At 39.9% G+C, this 19,762-nt stretch overlaps 1 protein-coding gene across 2 annotated transcripts in view; it reads left to right on the top strand.

Moving 5' to 3' along the window:
• Positions 1-19,762, top strand: part of CUL2 (cullin 2) — a 131,610-nt gene that overhangs the window by 22,879 nt on the left and 88,969 nt on the right. For both annotated transcript variants that reach the window (XM_049885023.1, XM_049885022.1), the window contains exon 2: positions 8,071-8,211. In XM_049885023.1, coding sequence (XP_049740980.1) covers positions 8,093-8,211 — 119 coding nt within the window. In that variant the 5' untranslated portion in view covers positions 8,071-8,092. The remainder of the gene's footprint in view (positions 1-8,070; positions 8,212-19,762) is intronic.

Raw genomic sequence — 19,762 nt, 5'->3', positions numbered from 1 at the left:
CTGGCAAATTATTTTTTCCCCCAGTTGGAAATTTTTTCCTTCCCCATGGCCGGGAGGGTGGCTGCAGGTGCTCACCAGGGTCTATCTCAGGCCTAGGGATTCAGCTGCTGAAGCTGGGTTGGAGGTGGGGGGCAGCACTTTTGCCGAGAGCGCCCTTCTCCTCAGGTTCCGGAGGTGTGAGTGGGCTGTGTGGCTGCTGCTTCTCTCTGAGGAAACTGCGACCGATCCCTAGGACCAGCCCGCTGCCGCCGCTCTGGGAATGGTGCCTGAGGGCTCCCCGCGATTCAGGCCCAGTAACTCCTCTCCTCCTCTGAACGGCCTCTTCCTTCCCCTGCTCCTCAGTTCGTTGTCTAAGCTTGCCTTTGATGCTCAGGGCTCCCAGCATGTCACAAATATGCTCGTTTCACTTGTTTTTTTGGGTCTTTGTTGCATAGAGTGCTCTATAGAAACGTCTGTCTATTCTGCCATCTTGGCTCCACCTCGAACTTTTTTTTGTGTGGGAATTTTGTCAGGCTCTGTTGATACATAATACTTCGAGGCAGTGCTATGTTATTTTTGAGCTCTGTTACAACCTCAGAAACTTAAAACTTACTGGAAAGTTATAGATTCTCAGGAGAAGAGGAAGAAGCTTAGTGAAAAGTCAGCCTACGTATTCTGAGGAGTAAAGTATGTGTAGTGAGGGATAAAACTTAAAGAACAAATAAGAACTTAGAATAGAAAAAGAAATCAGAAATCTGGGTAGTTTACCAATTTGATTTTCCAGGTTGCTTCCCCATTTTCAACTTTACCTTAGGTTACCTAGCTATTCTCTTGGAACTGGTAACTGATTTTGAAATCTTTGTTATCAGGATATTAGTAAAATATGTATTGACTTATCATAAAGGTTGTGTGTTAGAGTGATACATTAAGAAGAAACTGCTGAAGAGTTTTTTTCTTCAACTATGAAATATTTGGTAAATGCAAAGGTTGTAAATTAATATTTTTCAAGACTTCGAAGCAGAGAGTATGATATAATCACATTTGCATTTGGAAGGCTTATACTGGTGATGGTATAAGGACCATACAAAGAAGACAGAAGAGAACACAGGCAGATCATGCAGGAGGCTATTGCAGTAGTCCAGATAAGAGATGGTGGCTTGGAATAGGGTGGTCGCAGTGGGAACTGGAAGAAGCGGATGGATTTAAGAAATGGTTAGAAGGTAGGACCTTAGGGCTTATTGATCGATTAAGGATCCGTGGTGGCAGAGTTGGTTAAGTGCTTGGCTGCTAACTGAAAGGTCAGAAGTTTGAACCCATCAGTGGGTATATGGGAGAAAAGACCTGGTGATTTGCTCCTGTAAAGATTACAGCGTAGGAAACCCTATGGAGCAGTTCTGCTCTGTTACACAGGGTCACTTTGAGTTGGAGTCACTTGACGACACACAGCAACCCTGGAAGATTGGATTGATGTGTAGAAGAGGGTAAGAGAGAGAGGAATCAGGAATGATCAATAAGATTTCTTGTTTGAAAAGCTGTGTGGATGGTGATGCAGTTCCTGAGATGTGGAATACTGGAAGAGGATGGGCGTGTTGAGTTTGAGGGGTCCATTAGATGTGGAGCTGTTCTGGGTTTGAGAGAGAGTCTTGAGCACAGAGATGGAAACTCTCGTCCTGCAGAGTAGATGAAATCCAAGGGTTAGGAAGGTAGGGCCCGAAAGGCTCCCGGCTCTACTCATTCTATATAAATACTACTTGGCTGCACATAGTAGAAGCTGTGTTTTTAAATATCCCTAAAAACCAGACCCACAGCCGTCAAGTTGATTTCGACTTATCGCGACCCTATAGGAGAGAGTAGAACTGTAATCTTTATGGAGGCTGACTGCCACATCTTTCTCCCGCTGAGTAGCTGGTGGGTTTGAACCGCCAACCTTTTTCATTAGCAGCTAGCACTTAATCAGTGTGCCACCAGGGCTCCTTTTTAAAAAATATAATAGCTATTAATCGTTAACTAACTTTATTAACTCGGGTACTGCACTGAGTCCTTTAAATCCATTATTTTATTTAGTCTTCCTATTACCCCTATGAAAACCCTGGTGGTGTAGTGGCTAAGTGCTACAGCTGCTAACCAAAAAGGTCAGCAGTTCAAATCCACCAGGCACTCCTGGGAAACTCTATGGGGCAGTTCTGCTCTGTCCTGTAGGGTTGCTATGAGTCGGAATCGAGTCAAAGACAGTGGGCTTTATTACCCCTATGGAGCCCTGGTGGTGCGGTGGTTAAGAGCTACGTCTGCTAATCAAGAGGTCAGCAGTTCCAATTCACCAGCCGCTCCTTGGAAACCCTATGATGCAGTTTTCCTCTGTCCTATAGGGTTGCTATGAGTTGGAATTGACTCAGTGGCAACGGGTTTGTTTTTTTGGCATTAACCCTATAAGCCATTCATTCATTTATTTTTGAATTTATTGAGTATTTATCGCAGAATGTCACGTAGAATATTAGGTGCCATATAGAAAGACCTGTATGCCTTTCTTTCATGCACTTTAAAAAATGATTTCCTTTTTTTTTATTGAGAATATATACAGTAAAAACATAAATCGATTCAGGTTTTTACGCGTACAATTCAGTGACATCAGTTACATTCTTTGAGTTGTGCAACCATTCTCACTCTTATTCTGAGTCATCTTTTATGCATTTTAATAAATTGAAAAAAAAATGCAATTTAGGGCACATATAAAGTTAACAGGTTTTATTGCTAAATTGAGTTTCCTAAGACTAAAGCCAAAACCGAACCGAAGTGGTTGCTGTTGAGTTGGTTCTGACTCATAGCGACCCTATAGGACAGAGTAGAACTGCCCCAGGGGATTCGCAAGGAGCGGCTGGTGGATTCAAACTGTCGACCTTTTGGTTAGCAGTCAGGCTCTTGGACACTGCGCCACCAGGGCTCCATCCTAAGACTAGACATTTAAAAAGTATCAACTATATTTTCTAGGTATGATTTACATATTCTTAACTTTTATAAGGAGCCCTGGTGGCGCAAAGGTTAAGTGCTCGGCTGCTGAAAGGTTGGCAGTTCAAACCCACTCAGCAGCTCTGAGGGAGAAAAGACCCGAAGATCTGCTCCTGTAAAGATGATAGCCTAGGAAACCCTATGGGGCAGCTCTGTTCTGTCTCATTAGGTCGCTGTGAGTTGAAAATCTACTCTGTGGCACAACAACAACTTTTATAGAGTTTAAATTGGCAGTTCACGTGCCAAATTCAGAATCTCGTGTATTGTTTCCAATTCATGTCTGTCTGTTTTTTTCATTTTCTTATCAGTATCATTCTGAGAGCAGGAGTTTCTAATTTTAATGAAGTCCAATTATTTATCATTGTTTTTCTTTTATAATTCATGCTTTTTGTGTACTGGCTAAAGAATTTTTGCTTAACTCTTGGTTTTTAATGTACCTTCCCCAAATTATTCCTAAACTCTCCACCATTCCTATCACTGGGCAAAAATGACAGGTAAAGGCCCAGAGGCCAGATCCTGTCCTTTGCCTATTTTTTTTTTTTTATTAACTTTTATTGAGCTTCAAGTGAACGTTTACAAATCAAGTCAGTCTGTCACATATAAGTTAATATACATCTTACTCCTTACTCCCACTTGCTCTCCCCCTAATGAGTCAGCCCTTCCAGTCTCTCCTTTCGTGAAAACTTTCGCAGCCTCCAACTCTCTCTATCCTCCCATCCCCTCTCCAGACAGGAGATGCCAACACAGTCTCAAGTGTCCACCTGATACGAATAGCTCACTCTTCATCAGCATCTCTCTCCCACGCACTGTCCAGTCCCTTTCATGTCTGATGAGTTGTCTTCGGGAATGGCTCCTGTCCTGTGCCAACAGAAGGTTTGGGGACCATGACCGCCGGGATTCCTCTAGTCACAGCCAGACCATTAAGTCTGGTCTTTTTATGCGAATCTGGGGTCTGCATCCCACTGATCTCCTGCTCCCTCAGGGGTTCTCTGTTGTGCTCCCTGTCAGGGCAGTCATCGATTGTGGCCGGGCACCAACTAGTTCTTCTGTTCTCAGGGTAATGTAGGCCTTTGCCTATTTTTGTAAATAAAATTTTATTGTAACCCAGCCAAGCCAACCTTTTACATACTGTGCATAGCTGCTTTTGTGCTACAGGCTGAGATGAGTAGTTGCAACAGAGTAAAATGGGCCTCAAAGCCTAAAATATTTACTGTTTGGTCTTTTATAGGAATAGTTTGGTGATCTCTTAGGAAATTAGTCTCCCCCATCCTGCTTTTTTCTTGGAGAATTTTTTCCTGGAGCCCTTTGCTGTTCTGTGTCTGTCTGGACAGGTTGTTGTTAAAATCTGTGTAGCTGTTGTCCTGAGAGCTCTTGTTCCTACCCTCCTGATCCCCTGTTTCCTGGATCTTACCTCTGTCTTGTTTTATTCCATTCCCTCCTTCTGATGGAGGGTATCCTCCGTAGAGTTCTAAGAGAAAACAGTGCATGAGAAGTAAATTATTTGAGACCACTGCATTCTGGTCTCACACTTAATAGTTAGTTTTCCTTGATACAGAATTCCAGGCAGTCACTTTCCCTGAGAACTTGGGAAGTGTTGCTTTATACTGCTGTCCAGCTTCCAGGGCTTCTATGATAAACCTGAGCACTTCGTGATTTGTAGTTTGTTGTGACCTGTTTTTCTTTTCTGCAAACTTTTTTGATCTTTCTTATCCCCAGTGTTCTAAAATGTCCTAAAGATGTGCCTTGGTACTGGTTTTTAAAATCAAATATGCTGGTATTCAGTAGGTCCTTTTAATCTGAAAACTCACGTTGTTCAGTTCTAGGATAGTTTTATGATTATCTTCTGTCATTTCCCTTTTGTAGAATGTGAATATACATTAACTGAATGTTAGACCTCTTGGATTAATACTTAGTTTTTTCAGTTTTTTTCTTTTTCTGGTTTCTTTTATGTGCTTTCTTGTCCTTTATATTTAAAAATATTAATGATTTTTTTTTACTTTTTTCCTCTGGAAAATTGCAAACATATACAATAAAAGAATAATGTAGTAAGCCACTCCCCCAAGTACCTGTCATTCATCCTCAACAATTCAACTTGTGGGCAAGCTCTTCAATTTTGAAGCAGATCCCATGCAGCATACTGTTACATCCGTAAATATTTTGGAAATATATTGGAAATATTTATGACTGTAATGGTATAAAATGAGATAAAAACTTTCACTATAAAAAAACTAATTTTATAATTACTATTATAAAAATTGAGGAGTCCTGGTGATGCAGAGGTTAAAGCACTTGGCTGTTAGCCGGAAGGTTGGTGATTCCAAGCCAAGAGGCCGCCCCAGGGGATGAAGACGTGGCAGTCTGCTTCTGAAAGATTCATAGCCTTGGAAGCCCCATGGGGCAGTTCTGCTGCCTCCTGCAGGGTGGCTGTGAGTTGGGATCAACTTGACGGCAGTGGGCTTGGTTTTGGTATTATAAAAATTAGTCATTTTTTAAAAATAATTTTTTTTAAATTACACTTCAGGTGAACGTTTACAGAACAAATCAAACAATTAATACACAAATTACTTTGTGATATTGATTGCCAACCCTGTGATGTGTCCACAGGCTCTCCTTCTTGACCTCGGGCTACACATTTTCGTTCGTCCAGTTTTCCTGTCTTCTCCTCTGGGCTTTGGGGCTGGAGTGCCCATTCAGTTTCATATACGTGGTTGAACTATGTGTGTTGTTTGTTTTAAAGGCCTGTCTAATCTTTGGCTGAAGGGTGAACTTCAGGATTGACTTCAGAGGAGAAAATCTACGTGGAAAGAAAATTGCCAGTTTTTTGGTATACAGTTGCAAAAGAGTTCCTACCTTTAAGAAACACTCATAATTACAGTTCAGGGTGGTTAAATGCTCTAATAGAGGTTAAGTGTCAAGTTCTCAGATTATACATGAGATAGGGAAATTACTCAGCTGAAGTGGGCCCTGGAAAGTTTCTTAAAGGCAGATTTTCTTGGACTGAGACTTAGAATATAGTGAGAGTTGGTGAATGGGTAGGAGAGGGGAGGTAAGGAAAAGAGAAATATTTTAAGTAGAGAAACCAGTTAGGATAAAGGCAGAGTATTGAAAGCAATTTTATGTGTTCAGTGACCTCTAAGTAAAGGGAAGTTACTAGATTGTGATGTCAGGGAAAGGAATTCCATGAGGAGAGGGAGCTGGAGAGGTGCTCTAGCCTAGGTTGGATCATGGAAGCTTGGTGTGCCGTGTTACCAGTGAGCCTAACCTGAATGCTGTCTGTTGTGGGAAACATCAAACAACTTTAGATACAAGAGGGACATGGTCAATTTTTTTACTTAGGTAGTTTTTTTTTCCTGCATTCGATGAGGAAAAGACCGGTGATTCTAACCTTCTTGAGGTCAAGAACTTTGTGTTTTGGTCACTGCATCCTCAGAGCCTAGAACAGTGCCTACCAAAGAGAAAACATTCAGTCAGAAATGTTAGTAAGGCATCATAGCTGCACTATTGACAGGCCTCCAGTACACGTCTGAGTCCTCACCTCACCACTGGTTAGCTGTGTGACCTTAAGCAGATTTGTTAATTACCGTTTGACTCAGTTTCCTTACGTAGAAAATGGGGAGAACAGTAGAGCTTGTCTAATCAGGTTGAGGATGCTTATATATATACATATATATGTAAATATTCATAGTAGAAAGCAAGGATTTATACGAAGGAGAGCTGCTGAGAGCCTGATCCCAGCGCGTTTGTAAGGCTGCACAGGATTGGATGGATGCAGGACATACTCAGGAGCACAGTTGGACAGGATGTGGTGAGTAAGGGAGAAGAAAGAGTTCATTTCCTGACTTAATGATCAGGAAACTGATAGGTTCCCCCCACAGTAAGTAGAGTCTTTGGTATGTTGAGAAAAAAAGGGCATCGATTCACTATGGCAAACTCTCTTTGGACATTTGTTTGGCTTTTCTCTGATTCCTCTTTTTCCTCTTTGGAGTCTGTTCTTGATAGAAACGAATGAGGGTGCAAGACTGTCTCCAGTTTGTGGAGGTTATGGCTGTGAGGCTCCTCACTTCCCCTGTCTTTTTTTGTTTACGTGTCTTCCCTGCCCCATTTTTTCTCTACCCGCTTTTCCCGGGGTGGAAGATGAGAGAAAGGATGTTTCAAACTTGTTTGGCCTTGGCTACAGCCTAGGTTGCTGTTTCACAGTCGTAGTATTAAGGGAAAACTTTGGAGAGGATATTAAAACATATGCCAGGAAATTGTCCACTTGTGCAGTTGGGTTCACCTGAGCCAGGGTTCCATGCTGGGGTAGTGCTTTTAGTGAAGGGAGTGGGACTGGATACCCCTGAGAATCTGAGAAGGAGCCTTAAGCTATCTGCTCCAACCCTGAAATTCCTTTGAAATCTTTATTTTTTTTCATTTTAAAAGTTCATGTGAATTTTGCATTCATCCCCGTTTGTTTTAATACAAATACAACTTTCCTCCCTAATCTTTTACCAAAACTAGTGCTTCAACCGTAACAACGATTGTAAGGATGGCTCAGGACCAGGCAGTGGTCTGTTGTGCATAGGGTCGCTATGAGTCGGAACCAACACGACAGCACCTAACAACAACAATGCTTCAGGAATATAAAACCTTTCATTTTCTTGTGTCTTCTCATATTTTTGCATACTATCTCATTCCCCAGTTTAAGAAGTGTAAACCACAAGGATTTGGGCCCCAACCCATACTATTGAAGGTCTTCTGCTTATTTCTCATGATGAGAGTTGGCTTTTTGGCTACCTGGGTTCCAGCTTCTGTTCCTCAACACATTAATTAGGCTTCTTTCTAAATCTTTGGAGCAGCACTGTTGATCATAAATAATTTGTACTAAAAGCTTTCTGTTTCCCAGAGTGTGTTAATGAATGCAGTTATTCTTCAGAATTCCTTGTCTGGATAGCCATGTACAGATAGTAGTCAGCGTTTATTGAACTCTGACTGTGTGCCAGGTTCTCTTCTTGCCCCTTTCATCGTAATGTTATTAGTTATGCTGGGTGTTAAAACAGAGACTGAGCTTGTGGAATACATGCTAACATTATTATTGTTTTTAATTAACAGATTTCAACACTAAACTTGCACAATGTCTTTGAAACCAAGAGTAGTAGATTTTGATGAAACATGGAACAAACTTTTAACGACAATCAAAGCTGTTGTCATGTTGGAATACGTCGAAAGAGCAACGTGGAACGACCGCTTCTCGTATCCTTTCAGTGGCTCTTGATGAATGCTCTGGGACTGATGAGCTTGTTGAAAAGTGAGAACATGTTTAAGCTTATATAGGAAGAAGAAATTTCCAGCGTAACTAATTTCGAATATATTATCATATAGCAAATTTGCAAGTTGATCACCTGTTTTGTGGAAATCAACAAACTTTGATGGCCTTTCATTCAACAAGTACTTTTTGAGCACTTAGTATATGCATTACTTTAGGCACTGCGAGGAATACAGTTCTAAACAAAAGAAACCCCTTCCCCTTCATTTTAATAAGGGAAACAGCCAATAAACAGATGAAAAATAAAATAAATGTATGTATCTAATGTCAGTGCTTCAAATATAACAGACAGTGATGAATACTGCAGAGAAAAATAAATGAGGGTGAGGGCATGGAGAATGTTTGGAGTAGCTCTTTTAGAGAGGCCGATCAAGCAAGGTCCGCTTCCTTGAGGAAGGTGATATTGGAGCAGAGACCGGGACAAAGTAAGGGAGCAAGCCATGCATATATGTGGGAGAAGAATGTTACAGGCAGAGAGAACAGCATGTGCAAAGGCTGTGAGATAGAAACATGCTTGACAGGCTTGAGGAATGGCAGAGAGGGTGCAGTGAATGAAGGAGGTGGTAAGAGATGAGGTCAGAAGGTAGCCAGAGGCCAGATGATAGGGATTCTATAGGCTGTGTTTAGGGCTTTGGATTTTATATTAACTGTGGAAAGAAGTCTTGGTTAATTAAGAGCAAGATAGTGACATAATCTTATTAACTCCACATTTGTTAATTGGGAGACTAACACATAGCTAGGCAGGCACATAGCTGTAAAAGTCCAGACTGGTCGTTTCTCTAGGACAGTCTGAAACCCAGTAGCCTAAATTCCTTCCTAACAGCAATCTGCTGGACCTACCAACTCAGTGGTTGCCCTGTCTGTGTGGAGCATATGTTCTTTAGGAAAGATTTGATTTCCCAAGACGGTGATTGAATGTGTTCTTAACACCCAACTCAGTTGTTTATATGAAGGTGAAAGCTGAGGCAAGAACAGTAGAGCTCTTTCAGACCTTCAGGAAACCATTTAATTCTTTACAACTGCAGTTGTTGATGAGGAGCATTGTTGGGATACCTACATCCTGGGCACTGAAAGAAGATAGATAAAAGGATGGTAACGTTTCTGTAAGCCTGCGTAGTTTGCAAGAGCTTTTATATTTATTTCATTTGATACTCCGGACAAGCTTGTCAGATCAGTGGGGCAGATATAATTATTGTCTTTATGAATCAGATGAGGAAACTGACAGAGTTAAAGGGACTTGCCCAAGGTCGTGCAGGTAGTAACTGATGGAACGCAGGCCCGAACGCAAGGCTTTCGACATCCGATTCCCTGTGCTTTCCATACATTTGGAGGATAATTAATAAGGAGCCTGTCTTTGAAGCGCTTATTATCGTCTCTTAAATTAGATAGCTTATTTTTCTGTGGAACATCATAGATTATTTTTGGGCAGGAATCTTAAAAATTGAGAAGAGTGTTAATGATTACTTGTATGTTTGTGAAGTTGGGCTAGGCAGGCACATAGCTGTTTTTAGGAATGTTTTAACCGAAATAAGGAGCAGAGAGGGAAGAGAAGAGTTGGCCAGAGAAGACCATAAGAAGAGGGGAAATAATAATTGTGTTCTTTCTTTAGTGTTGTAGGGAAGAGACAGTTAATTGGTTGCTTCATAAATGGCTTTGAAATAAACCAACTTCCCTGGAAAGTGACCCTTTCGGTCCCTGTTATTTCTAAGAAGTTTATTGTTTGATCCATCTAAGGTGGTTCAGTTATTCTTGACCTAATGATGAAGTCTCTCCTCTCAAAAAAAAAAAAAAAAGAAGAAATCTGCAAAAACAGTAAAGTTAAGAATGCAACCTCTCGCTTTAAATTTTGTTTTGGAAAATAAAGGGCTGTGTTACTAATTGTTCTAAAGTAAAATTCTCTCCCGTTCATTTGCCCAAGAATTTAAGGTTAACTTCTGACCTGCAAAGCTCCAAGTAGACATATTACAGGTCATAAAACTTTAATATTCAAAAATGAAACAAGACACTCAAAATCTCATACCACTATATATATTACTATTGGATTTTTTATAAAGCACTTTATTTTTTTGAGTGTGAAGTACCATACATATATGGAAGAGTTTGTAAGATATACATGTACTATTGAATAAATTTCTGGGGTTATTGAATAAATAATGGTAAAGCAGACACCTGCATAAACAGACACAGGTCAAGAAATAGGACGTTCACCAGCTCTCCCCCTTCTCCACTCTTACCCCCACTCCTAGGACCCAGCTCAGTTCACAGCCCCACTCCTTTCCCTTGGAGGAGGTAACCACTATCTTGATTTTGTGCCTATTGTTTCCTTTCTTTTTAAAAATAGTATAACTGCTTATGGACTGATGAGCAACATCATGATAAACGGAGAAAAGATTGACATTGTCAATGATTTCATTTTACTTGCATCCACAATCAACGCCCATGGAAGCAGTAGTTGGGATATAAATGACGCATTGCATTGGGCACATCTGCAAATACCTCTTTAAAGTACTAAAAAGCAAGGATGTCACTTTGAGGACTAAGGTATACCTGGCCCAAGCCATGATATTTTTAATGGCCTCATATGCATGCGAAAGCTGGACAGTGAATAAGGAAGACCGAAGAATTCATGCCTTTGAATCATGGCGTTGGCGAAAAACATGGAATATATCACGAGATGCCAGAAGAATGAACAAATCTGCCCTGGAAGAGGTAACAGCCAGAATGCTTCTTAGAAGCAAGGATGGCAAAACTTTGTCTCACGTACTTCAGACATGTTGTCAGGAGGGACCGGTCCCTGGAGAAGGACATCATGCTTGGTAAAGTAGAGGGTTAGCAAAAAAGAGGAAGACCGTCGATGAGATGGATGGACACAGTGGCTGTAACAGTGGGCTCAAACATAACAATGATTGTGAGGATGGCTCAGGAGAGGACCTGGCATTGTTTCGTTCTTTTGTACATAGGATCACAATGAGTTGGAGCCAACCTGACGACACCTAACAGCAACAATAACTGCCTATGAAAAAACCCTAAACAATAGTATTTTTTTTCTGATTTTCAACTTTATATAAATGGAATCATACTGTGTACCTTCTTTCATGTTATAGGTTTTTCTTTCAACATATGTGTGAATGTGTGAGATTAATTTGTTAGGAAGCACTTGACATATTTTTCATTTTATCTTATAAATGACCTTGTAAGGTTTGTATTGTTAGCCATATTTTAGTGTTGAAAATACTGTGGTCCAAGAGGTGTGAAATGACTTACTGATAGCATAAGATAGAATCCTAGGGTAGTAATGCCAGAGTTTCCTCATCCTCTTCAAATGGGTATGAGAAGGCTTGGTCTGCTTTGAAATGTTTAATCAATATAAGCATGGAAAATATTGAATTTCTCTCCAAAAATTTTTTATTGCATATAAGCTCCATGAAAGCAGTGATTCTTACCTATTTTGTTTTCTGCTGTATTCCCACACCTGGTATATATTGGTGCTTAGCATCTTGAGCTCAGTGTCTTCTTCCAGTCTCATTCCTGTTATTGGCAGAATTCAGTTCCTTGCTGTTGAAGGAGTGAGGTCCTCTTTCCTTATTGGTTGTTGGCCAGGAGTTGCTCCAGTGACTTGTCACTTTCCAGTTTTTGACCTGGCCCCTCCTTCTTTAGCACCAGCAGTGTCAAATCTTTCTTGTGCTTTGAATCTGACTTCCCCTTCTGCAGCTAGCTAGTGGTGGAGTGGAGGTAGGGAGGGTCTTTTCATTTGATTCGATTAGGCCTGCATGTATAATCCAGGATAATCTCTATTTTAGGGTCAACTGATAAAACTGATAGTAACCATAATTAAGGTGCTGAGTCCCTTTTGCTACATAAAGTAACCTAGAGGTGGAAATGACATATTTACAGTCTCGGGTTAGGTTGGGAAACACTGGGAGGCCATTTTAGAATCCTGTCTGTATCAAGTAATGATGATGCTCATGAGGAAAGCTTTATGACAGCATTGGTGAAGTCTCTAGAGTGGCTTGGAGTTTCCCCTTGTCTATCAGGTGTTTTTGTAAAATAAGATAGAGGCTAGATGTAGACAACAGTTACTATTTGTTTTTATAGGTTGGAGTTCTTTGGCTGTTTGGCTTTTATTTAGAGTTCTCTATTTAGTACCTATTAGGACAGATTCTCATACTGTATTAGGAAAATATAGATGCTCTCCTACCTAAGGACAAGTTAGATTCTATATGAATCCAAAATGATTAACCCGGGGGGATTTAAGATTGCCTTCCTTGAATGCGTTTCTCTCTAATAGGGAAGTGAGTTGGTTCTTCCAAGCTTTAAAACCAGGCATTACTATTGTCCTCATTTCTAATTTACTTTCTATCAGGCATCTTTTTCTAACATAGATTAGTTGTAACTACATTGAAAAATGTTGAGGCAGGTAAATCTCTACCCTTGGTATCTTCACAAGTTTTAGAGGGAGAAATTCTTAGTAACCATGGCATCTATACTTACCACCCTGTCACTCCTTCTGAGATTGTACAGACTGGAAAAGGTTTTGTCTGCAGCCGTCTCTGGCTCTGGTGCATTAACAACGCTTCCTCCGTGTTCGCTTAAATCAGGTTAATAGAGATCTGATGTTGATGCTGAGTCTGTAGATAGACACTCGAAGGTTTTTCCGTTTCTGTCAGTCGCTCTTTATTGTTGCTTGCTATGATTCATGATTTCACAGATACTACATTTTTTACATGTTGCATTTTTTGTTCTTTCTCTTTAGGATGTTCCTTTTTATGTTCCTTGTCTTACCATTTTCAATTTTTTAAAAATCTGTATTTTTATTTCCATTGTAAACTCATAGTTTTTTATCTTGCTACGTAATAGACCTAATAATGTTAAAACTCAAAATTAAGCACAATCATAGGGAGTACATTTTACTAAAGAAAATGAACTCAGATAAAAAACCTTGCTGCTGGCTGGCTAGTACTGCTTTTTGGTTGTAACAGAGTTCGGAACTTTCACTCTAAAACACAGCTTTTTTCTGACTGAAAATTTAAGTGGCAAGTCTAGAGGAGTTTTTGTATGCTGCTCCCCCAAAGAGTGACTTAAAACATGACCCTTTAAACTAGAGAGTCTTTAAATCTAACCTCCAGTTATTTCCCTTTTTTTTTTTTTGTCTTTTTAAGTGTGTTGTCTATAGCCAAATAATAATCGAATGCTAGAAGTTGAAAATTCTCTTCTTGAGAGCACTTCCTGTGGGCTAAACATTTCCGGAGTCACTGGATATTTGAATAGATTAGAGAAAAAGAAAATAATTGGAAAATATCTTTTAGGTGTTGTTGTTAGGTGCCATCGAGTCGGCTCTGATTCACAGCGACCCCGTGTACAACAGAACAAAACACTGCCCAGGCCTGTGCCGTCCGTACAGTCGTTGCTGTGCCTGAGCCCTTCGTTGTAGCCACTGTGTCAATCCATCTCATCTTCGAGTCTTCGTCCCTTTTGTTGACCCTGTGCTAAGGATGATGTCCTTCTCCAGGGGCTGGTCCCTCCTGATAACATGTCCAAAGTACAGGAGACAAAGTCTCGCCATTCTCACTACCAAGGAACACTCTGAGTCTTTTTCTTCCCAAACAGACTTTTTTGTTCTTCTGGCGGTCCATGGTATGTTCAACATTTTTCGCCAACACCATAATTCAAAGTCATCAATTCTTCAGTCTTATTCATTGTCAAGCTTTGATATGCATATGAGGCCATTAAAAATATCATGGCTTGGGTTAGGCACACCTTAGTCCTCAAAGTAACATCTTTGCTTTTTAATACTTTAAAGATGTCTTTCGCAGCAGAGGAAGCCCTGGTGGTGTAGTGGTTAAGTGCTACAGCTGCTGACCAAAAGGTCAGCAGTTCGAACCCACCAGGCACTCCTTGGAAACTCTATGGGGCAGTTCTACTCTGTCCTATAGGGTCACTATGAATTGGAGTCAACTCGATGGCAATGGGTTTGGGTTTTTTTTTTTTTTTTTTTCCGGTTTTGTGGCAGATTTGCCTGGTGCAATGTGTCATTTGATTTCTTGACTGTTGCTTCCTTGGGCGTTGCTTGTGATCTTTTAGGTAGTTGGGTAACTAAATTAACTGAGGCTCAAAACCGTGATGAATTAATAAGAGTTTTTAAAGGTTGACTCCATTAATTAAAAAAATATGTAATAATATGTGAATGTGTTCTCACTGGAGAAGAGTCAAACAATACAGAAGTACTGTTAATAAAATGAAATGAGAAAGTTTCCCTGTTTTCCCTCTGCCATGCAGATCATTTGTCCCTAAGCAGAAGGTAAGGCCTGTGATACTAGTGTTTCTAGTCAATTTTGTTTACATGTACATAATTTTGGTTTTGTAAAACAGTTGGTGTATAGTTAGCATATCATGCTTAAATTATGCTATTGAATCATTTAAAATTTTTCAGTAAGGTGTGTATTCTAGAAATAAATCTATATGTAGCTTAATGAAAAAATAGTTGGAGCAAATAATATCACCATCATGTTGGATGAAAAGTGTGGAAATATGTATTCAGAACTTGAAGTTATTAAGTACATTCCAGCTTTGCTAAAAGGATAGTTGATCTAGATCCCAGTCTCATCTAGTCGTTTTATTTTTTAAAAATTTGTAGACTTTATCTTTTAGAAAAGTTCTAGGTGAACAGAAAAATTGTGCAAAAAGTACAGAGCTCCCACATGCCTGCTTTCTCCCCGACCCACCGCAGCTCCCGGTGTTACTAACATCTTGGATTGGTATGGCACACGTTACAGTTGATGAGCCAGTATCGATATGTTGTTATTAACTGAGGTTCGTAGTTTACATTCGGGTTTATGCTTTATGTTCTGTAGTTCCATGAGTTTTGGCGAGTGAATTATTTTGTCTGTCCACCATTACAGTGTCATACAGAATAGTTTCACTGCCCTTAAAAATATACAGTGCTCCACCTATTCACTCCCCCCGCCCGCCACTCTGGACCCCTGTCAATCAATGATCTTTTTACTGTCTCTAGTTTTGCCTATTCCAGAATGACATATAACTGGAATCATACAGTATATAGTGTACTCAGACTGGCTTCTTTCACTTAGTGATAGGCATTTAAGGTTCCTCCCTGTCTATCATAAAGAGCTGTGGTGCCGTAGTGTCGAAGCATTTGGCTGCTAACCAAAAGGTTGGCCGTTAGAACCCACCGGCTGCTCCTCAGGAGAAAGATGTGACAGTCTTCTGTAAAGATTTGTTGTTGTTGGATGCCATTGAGTAAATTCCAACTCGTAGCGACCCTATGCCTGACCTGCACCGTCCTCACAATCCTTGCTGTGTTCGAGTCCATAGTTGCAGCTACTGTGTCAGTCTGTCTCATCGAGGGTCTTCCTCTTTTTTGCTGCCATCTACCTTACCAAGCATGATGTCCTTCTTCAGGGACTGGTCCCTCCTGATAACATGTCCAGAGAACCTGAGACGAAGTCTTGCCATCCTCAGTTCCAAGGAGCGCTCTGGCTGTACTTCCTTCAAGACAGACTTACTCTCTTCTGGCAGTCAATGGTATATTCAGTATTCTTCGCCAACACCATAATTCAAAGGCATCGATTCTTCTTTGGTCTTCCTTATTCACAGTCCAGCTTTTGGATACATATGAAGCAACTGAAAATATCATGGCTTGGGTCAGGTGCACCTTAGTCCTCAAAGTGACATCTTTGCTTTTCAACACTTTAAAGAGGTCTTTTGCAGCACATTTGCCCAATGCAGTATATCGTCTGATTTCCATGATTGTGGATCCAAGTAAAATGAAATCCTTGATGACTTCAGTATTTTCTGCATTTATCATGATGTTGCTTGCAACGATTTTTGTTCCTTTATGTTGAGATGCAGTCCATACCGAAGGCTGAATTTGCAGCCTTGGAAACCCTATGGGGCAGTTCTACTCTGTCCTGTAGGGTTGCTGTGAGTCTAAATTGACTCAGTGGCAATGGGGTGGGGCATGTCTGTTATGGCTTGATAGCACATTTCTTTTTATTGCTGAATAATAGTCTATTATACGGATGTATCACGGTTTATCTATTCACCTATTGAAGAACATGTTGGTTGCTTCCAGTTTTGGGCAGTTATTAATAAAACTTAAAAACATTTGTGTGCAGGTTTTTTATAGTCATGCATCTCAACTCTTCTGTGTACTGTAAATAACTAGGAGTGTGATTGGTGAATTAAATGGTCAAACTCTGTTTCGCTTTGTAAGAAACTGCCATATTGTTCCAAAGTGTTCATACCATTTTGCATTCCTACCACTGGTGAGTGATAGTTCCTGTTTTTTCACGGCCTGGCAAGCAGTTGGTGGTGTCAGAGTTTTTTTATTTTAGCCATTCCATAGGTGTGTAGTGGTATCTTCTTGATTTAGTTTGTAATTCCCAAATTACATTTGATGTTGAACATCTTTTCATATGCTTATTTGCTATCTTTATATCTTCTTTGGTGAGGTACCCATTGAGGTGTTTTGCCCACTTTTTAATTCAGTTGTTTTCTTACGGTTGAATTTAAAGAGTTTTTATATTTCAGGTACAAGTCCTTTATCAGATATATCTTTTGCAAAGATTTTCTTCCAGCCCGTGGCTTATCTTTTTGCTCTCTACGCATGGGGTAATGTCACTCCTCTGACTTCGTTGGCTATTCTGGTCTTTTACTTTTCCATGTAAACTTTAGAATCAGCTTGTTGATTTCCACAAAGTAATTTGCTGGGGTTTTGATTTAGTCTTTTTTTAAAAAATGAAATTTCAGTGTAATATTAAAAAAATATATATATATACATACTCATAAATATAGAGATGAATTTTCACAAAGTGAGCATAGTTGTACATCCAGTAAATAGAACACCCATGGCATCCCAGAGGAGCCCTGGTGGCGAAGCGGTTAAGAGCTCAGGCTGCTAACGTTTGACAGTTCAAATCCACAGCCACTCCTTGGAAACCCTGTGGGGCAGTTCTACCCTGTCCTGTAGGGTAGCTATGAGTCGCAATCGACTTGATGGCACACAGCAACAACAACAACAAAGCATCCCAGAAGCTTCCTGGGTTCCCCGTCTCAGTCGCTAAAGGCAGCCATTCCTGATTTGTAACACATTTAATTCTGAGAACCTTTCTGAATTTGATTTTCCTTCAGTAAGTTTGCAATGAGTAATGAGATTGGTTATAAATTTCTATGGTCAAACAAAACAAAAAACCCTTGGAGATTTATGTTGTATAGTAAGTTAGAGTTTTTTTTTTTTTAAGGAATTTATAGTTGAAAAGTAGAGGGGCTCCAAACTGGATAAAGGAACTCAAATATATTACCTTGAAGCAACTTTCCTCTCCATTGATACCTTGAATCTACCCCATTTCATCAGATCATCATCAATTCTCTATAGAATTTATATCCATAGATATTTAAAATCCTTCTTTTTTTAAAAGGTGGTACATATTCAAATCTGTATTTTCTTTGTAAGAAGTTCTAATGGTGCTATGGTTACGTGCTCAACTGCTAACCAAAAGGTCGGTGGTTTGAACTCACCAGCTGCTCCGTGGGAGAAAAGATCTGGCAACCTGCTCCTGTAAAGATTAAACCAAAAAACCAAACCTGTTGCCGTCGAATCGATTCCAACTCATAGCGACCCTCTAGGACAGAGTAGAACTGCCCCATAGAGTTTCCAAGGAGCGCCTGGCTGATTCGAACTGCCGACCTTCTGGTTAGCAGCCGTAGCACTTACCTACTACGCTACCAGGGTTTCCCCTGTAAAGATTACAGCCTAGGAACCCCTATGGAACAGTTCTACTCTGTCCTATAGGGCCGCTATTAGTCGGAATCGACTCAATGGCACACAATAACAGCTTTCTTTGTAATATAGGGTATTTTGATGTATTATGTTATTGCTGATAAGTAGTTCTTATGTTCTGTTCTTTCACTTAGATAATATTCATTTAAAATAATTGTAATAGTTTCTTATTTACATAAAATCTGGCAGTGATATCACACTATATGGATCTTAGTTTTGCTTGACCATGTTTGGTTTTTGTTAATATTATAAGGAAAAATTTTTGTTTTTATTTTATGCAGTGATGTGTGGATGAAAAAATATATATGCATACAAATGAAGCTGTTAGTTACTAATTATAATTAAAAATAAATACAAAGTGATTTAGAAGGAAAATGGGAAAGTATGATGGAAGTCTACCAGATAGTGGCCTCAAGTGGAGAGGGTTGCTGTCTCTCTGCAGAGCAGGGGTACTAGGTAAGTAGGCAGAGCATATGGGATTGATTCCCTATCTGTCTTCCCTCATCAGTCATTTAGTAGGTAGGTGCCTGTTGTGTGCCAGGAACTGTGCCTGGGACTGGGAATATAAAGATGAGTAAGAACTGGCAGTATTTTCAAGACATTTAGAAAATAGAATGACAAAGGTATAAATAATTTCTGTCACATAAAAATAAATTCTGTAGAATATGTATGATGTTATGGGGATATGGAGGAGCAAGAAGCTTCATCCTACCTCTATAATATTTTAAGTATAAATTTTTATTTTCTAATATTTCCTGATACTTGGATTAAGTACAAATAACTGACTCCAGCCTAAATAATCAACCTTATTTTTAGGGTGTGTCCTCATCTCTATCTAGGCTGGGCTTGGATTAGTTTGTGTGTACTTTATCTCCTATATTTGACTAGAGATCTATGGTTTATGAAGCACTTTAAGTTGATTTAGGCCTTTAAGACTCTAGATTCAGGAGAGGGTTTGTTAAGTCTTTATCTTAGAGATGAGGAAATGGCAATCCAGAGAAATTAAGAGACTTGGTTAAGGTCAAACCAAAAAAAAAACCAAACCCAGTGCCGTCGAGTCGATTCTGACTCATAGTGACCCTATAGGACAGAGTAGAACTGCCCCATGGAGTTTCCAAGGAGCGCCTGGTGGATTCGAACTTCCGACCCTTTGGTTAGCAGCTGTAGTACTTAACCACTACGCCACCAAGGTTTCCTGGTCAAGATGACTGGCTAGTAAATGGTGAGCCCTCAATTCTATCTCAGTTCCTCTGACCTGGTTGAGAGCCCCTTCTGCTACAGCGTGTCTGTCACGGGTACTGTCTGGTGAGGGACTTAGTTGCTGTTCCAAAACTTGATTGATTAATTGATACTACTATTATTATTCATGTTATGGTTTTTCTGATAGAATAAATGCTGAAAGACCATGGGATATAGACTAGAATATCCTGAGTCCAATGATGTCGGAAAATACGTCAAATGAGTAATTTTTTAATTGTTCCGTTTCTCAGAATTGCTTAGACATGTCTGCTTCTTGTGATATTCCATAACCTTTTGTTCATCTTATGGTTATGTCCATTCTTACCTAAACCTTATTTTGTAACTTTCTGAGTGAATTGATTTCCCAGAATCCCCCTGAGTTTTAACCTCTCTGAGAGGAACCATTTTCTTCACAGTGCCTTCAGATAATAGATTCGCAA

The sequence above is a fragment of the Elephas maximus genome, chromosome 4 (assembly GCF_024166365.1).
Source record: "Elephas maximus indicus isolate mEleMax1 chromosome 4, mEleMax1 primary haplotype, whole genome shotgun sequence".
Classification (NCBI taxonomy): domain Eukaryota; kingdom Metazoa; phylum Chordata; class Mammalia; order Proboscidea; family Elephantidae; genus Elephas; species Elephas maximus.
Note: the sequence above shows the minus strand (reverse complement) of the source record. Positions and strands in the feature narration are given on the sequence as shown.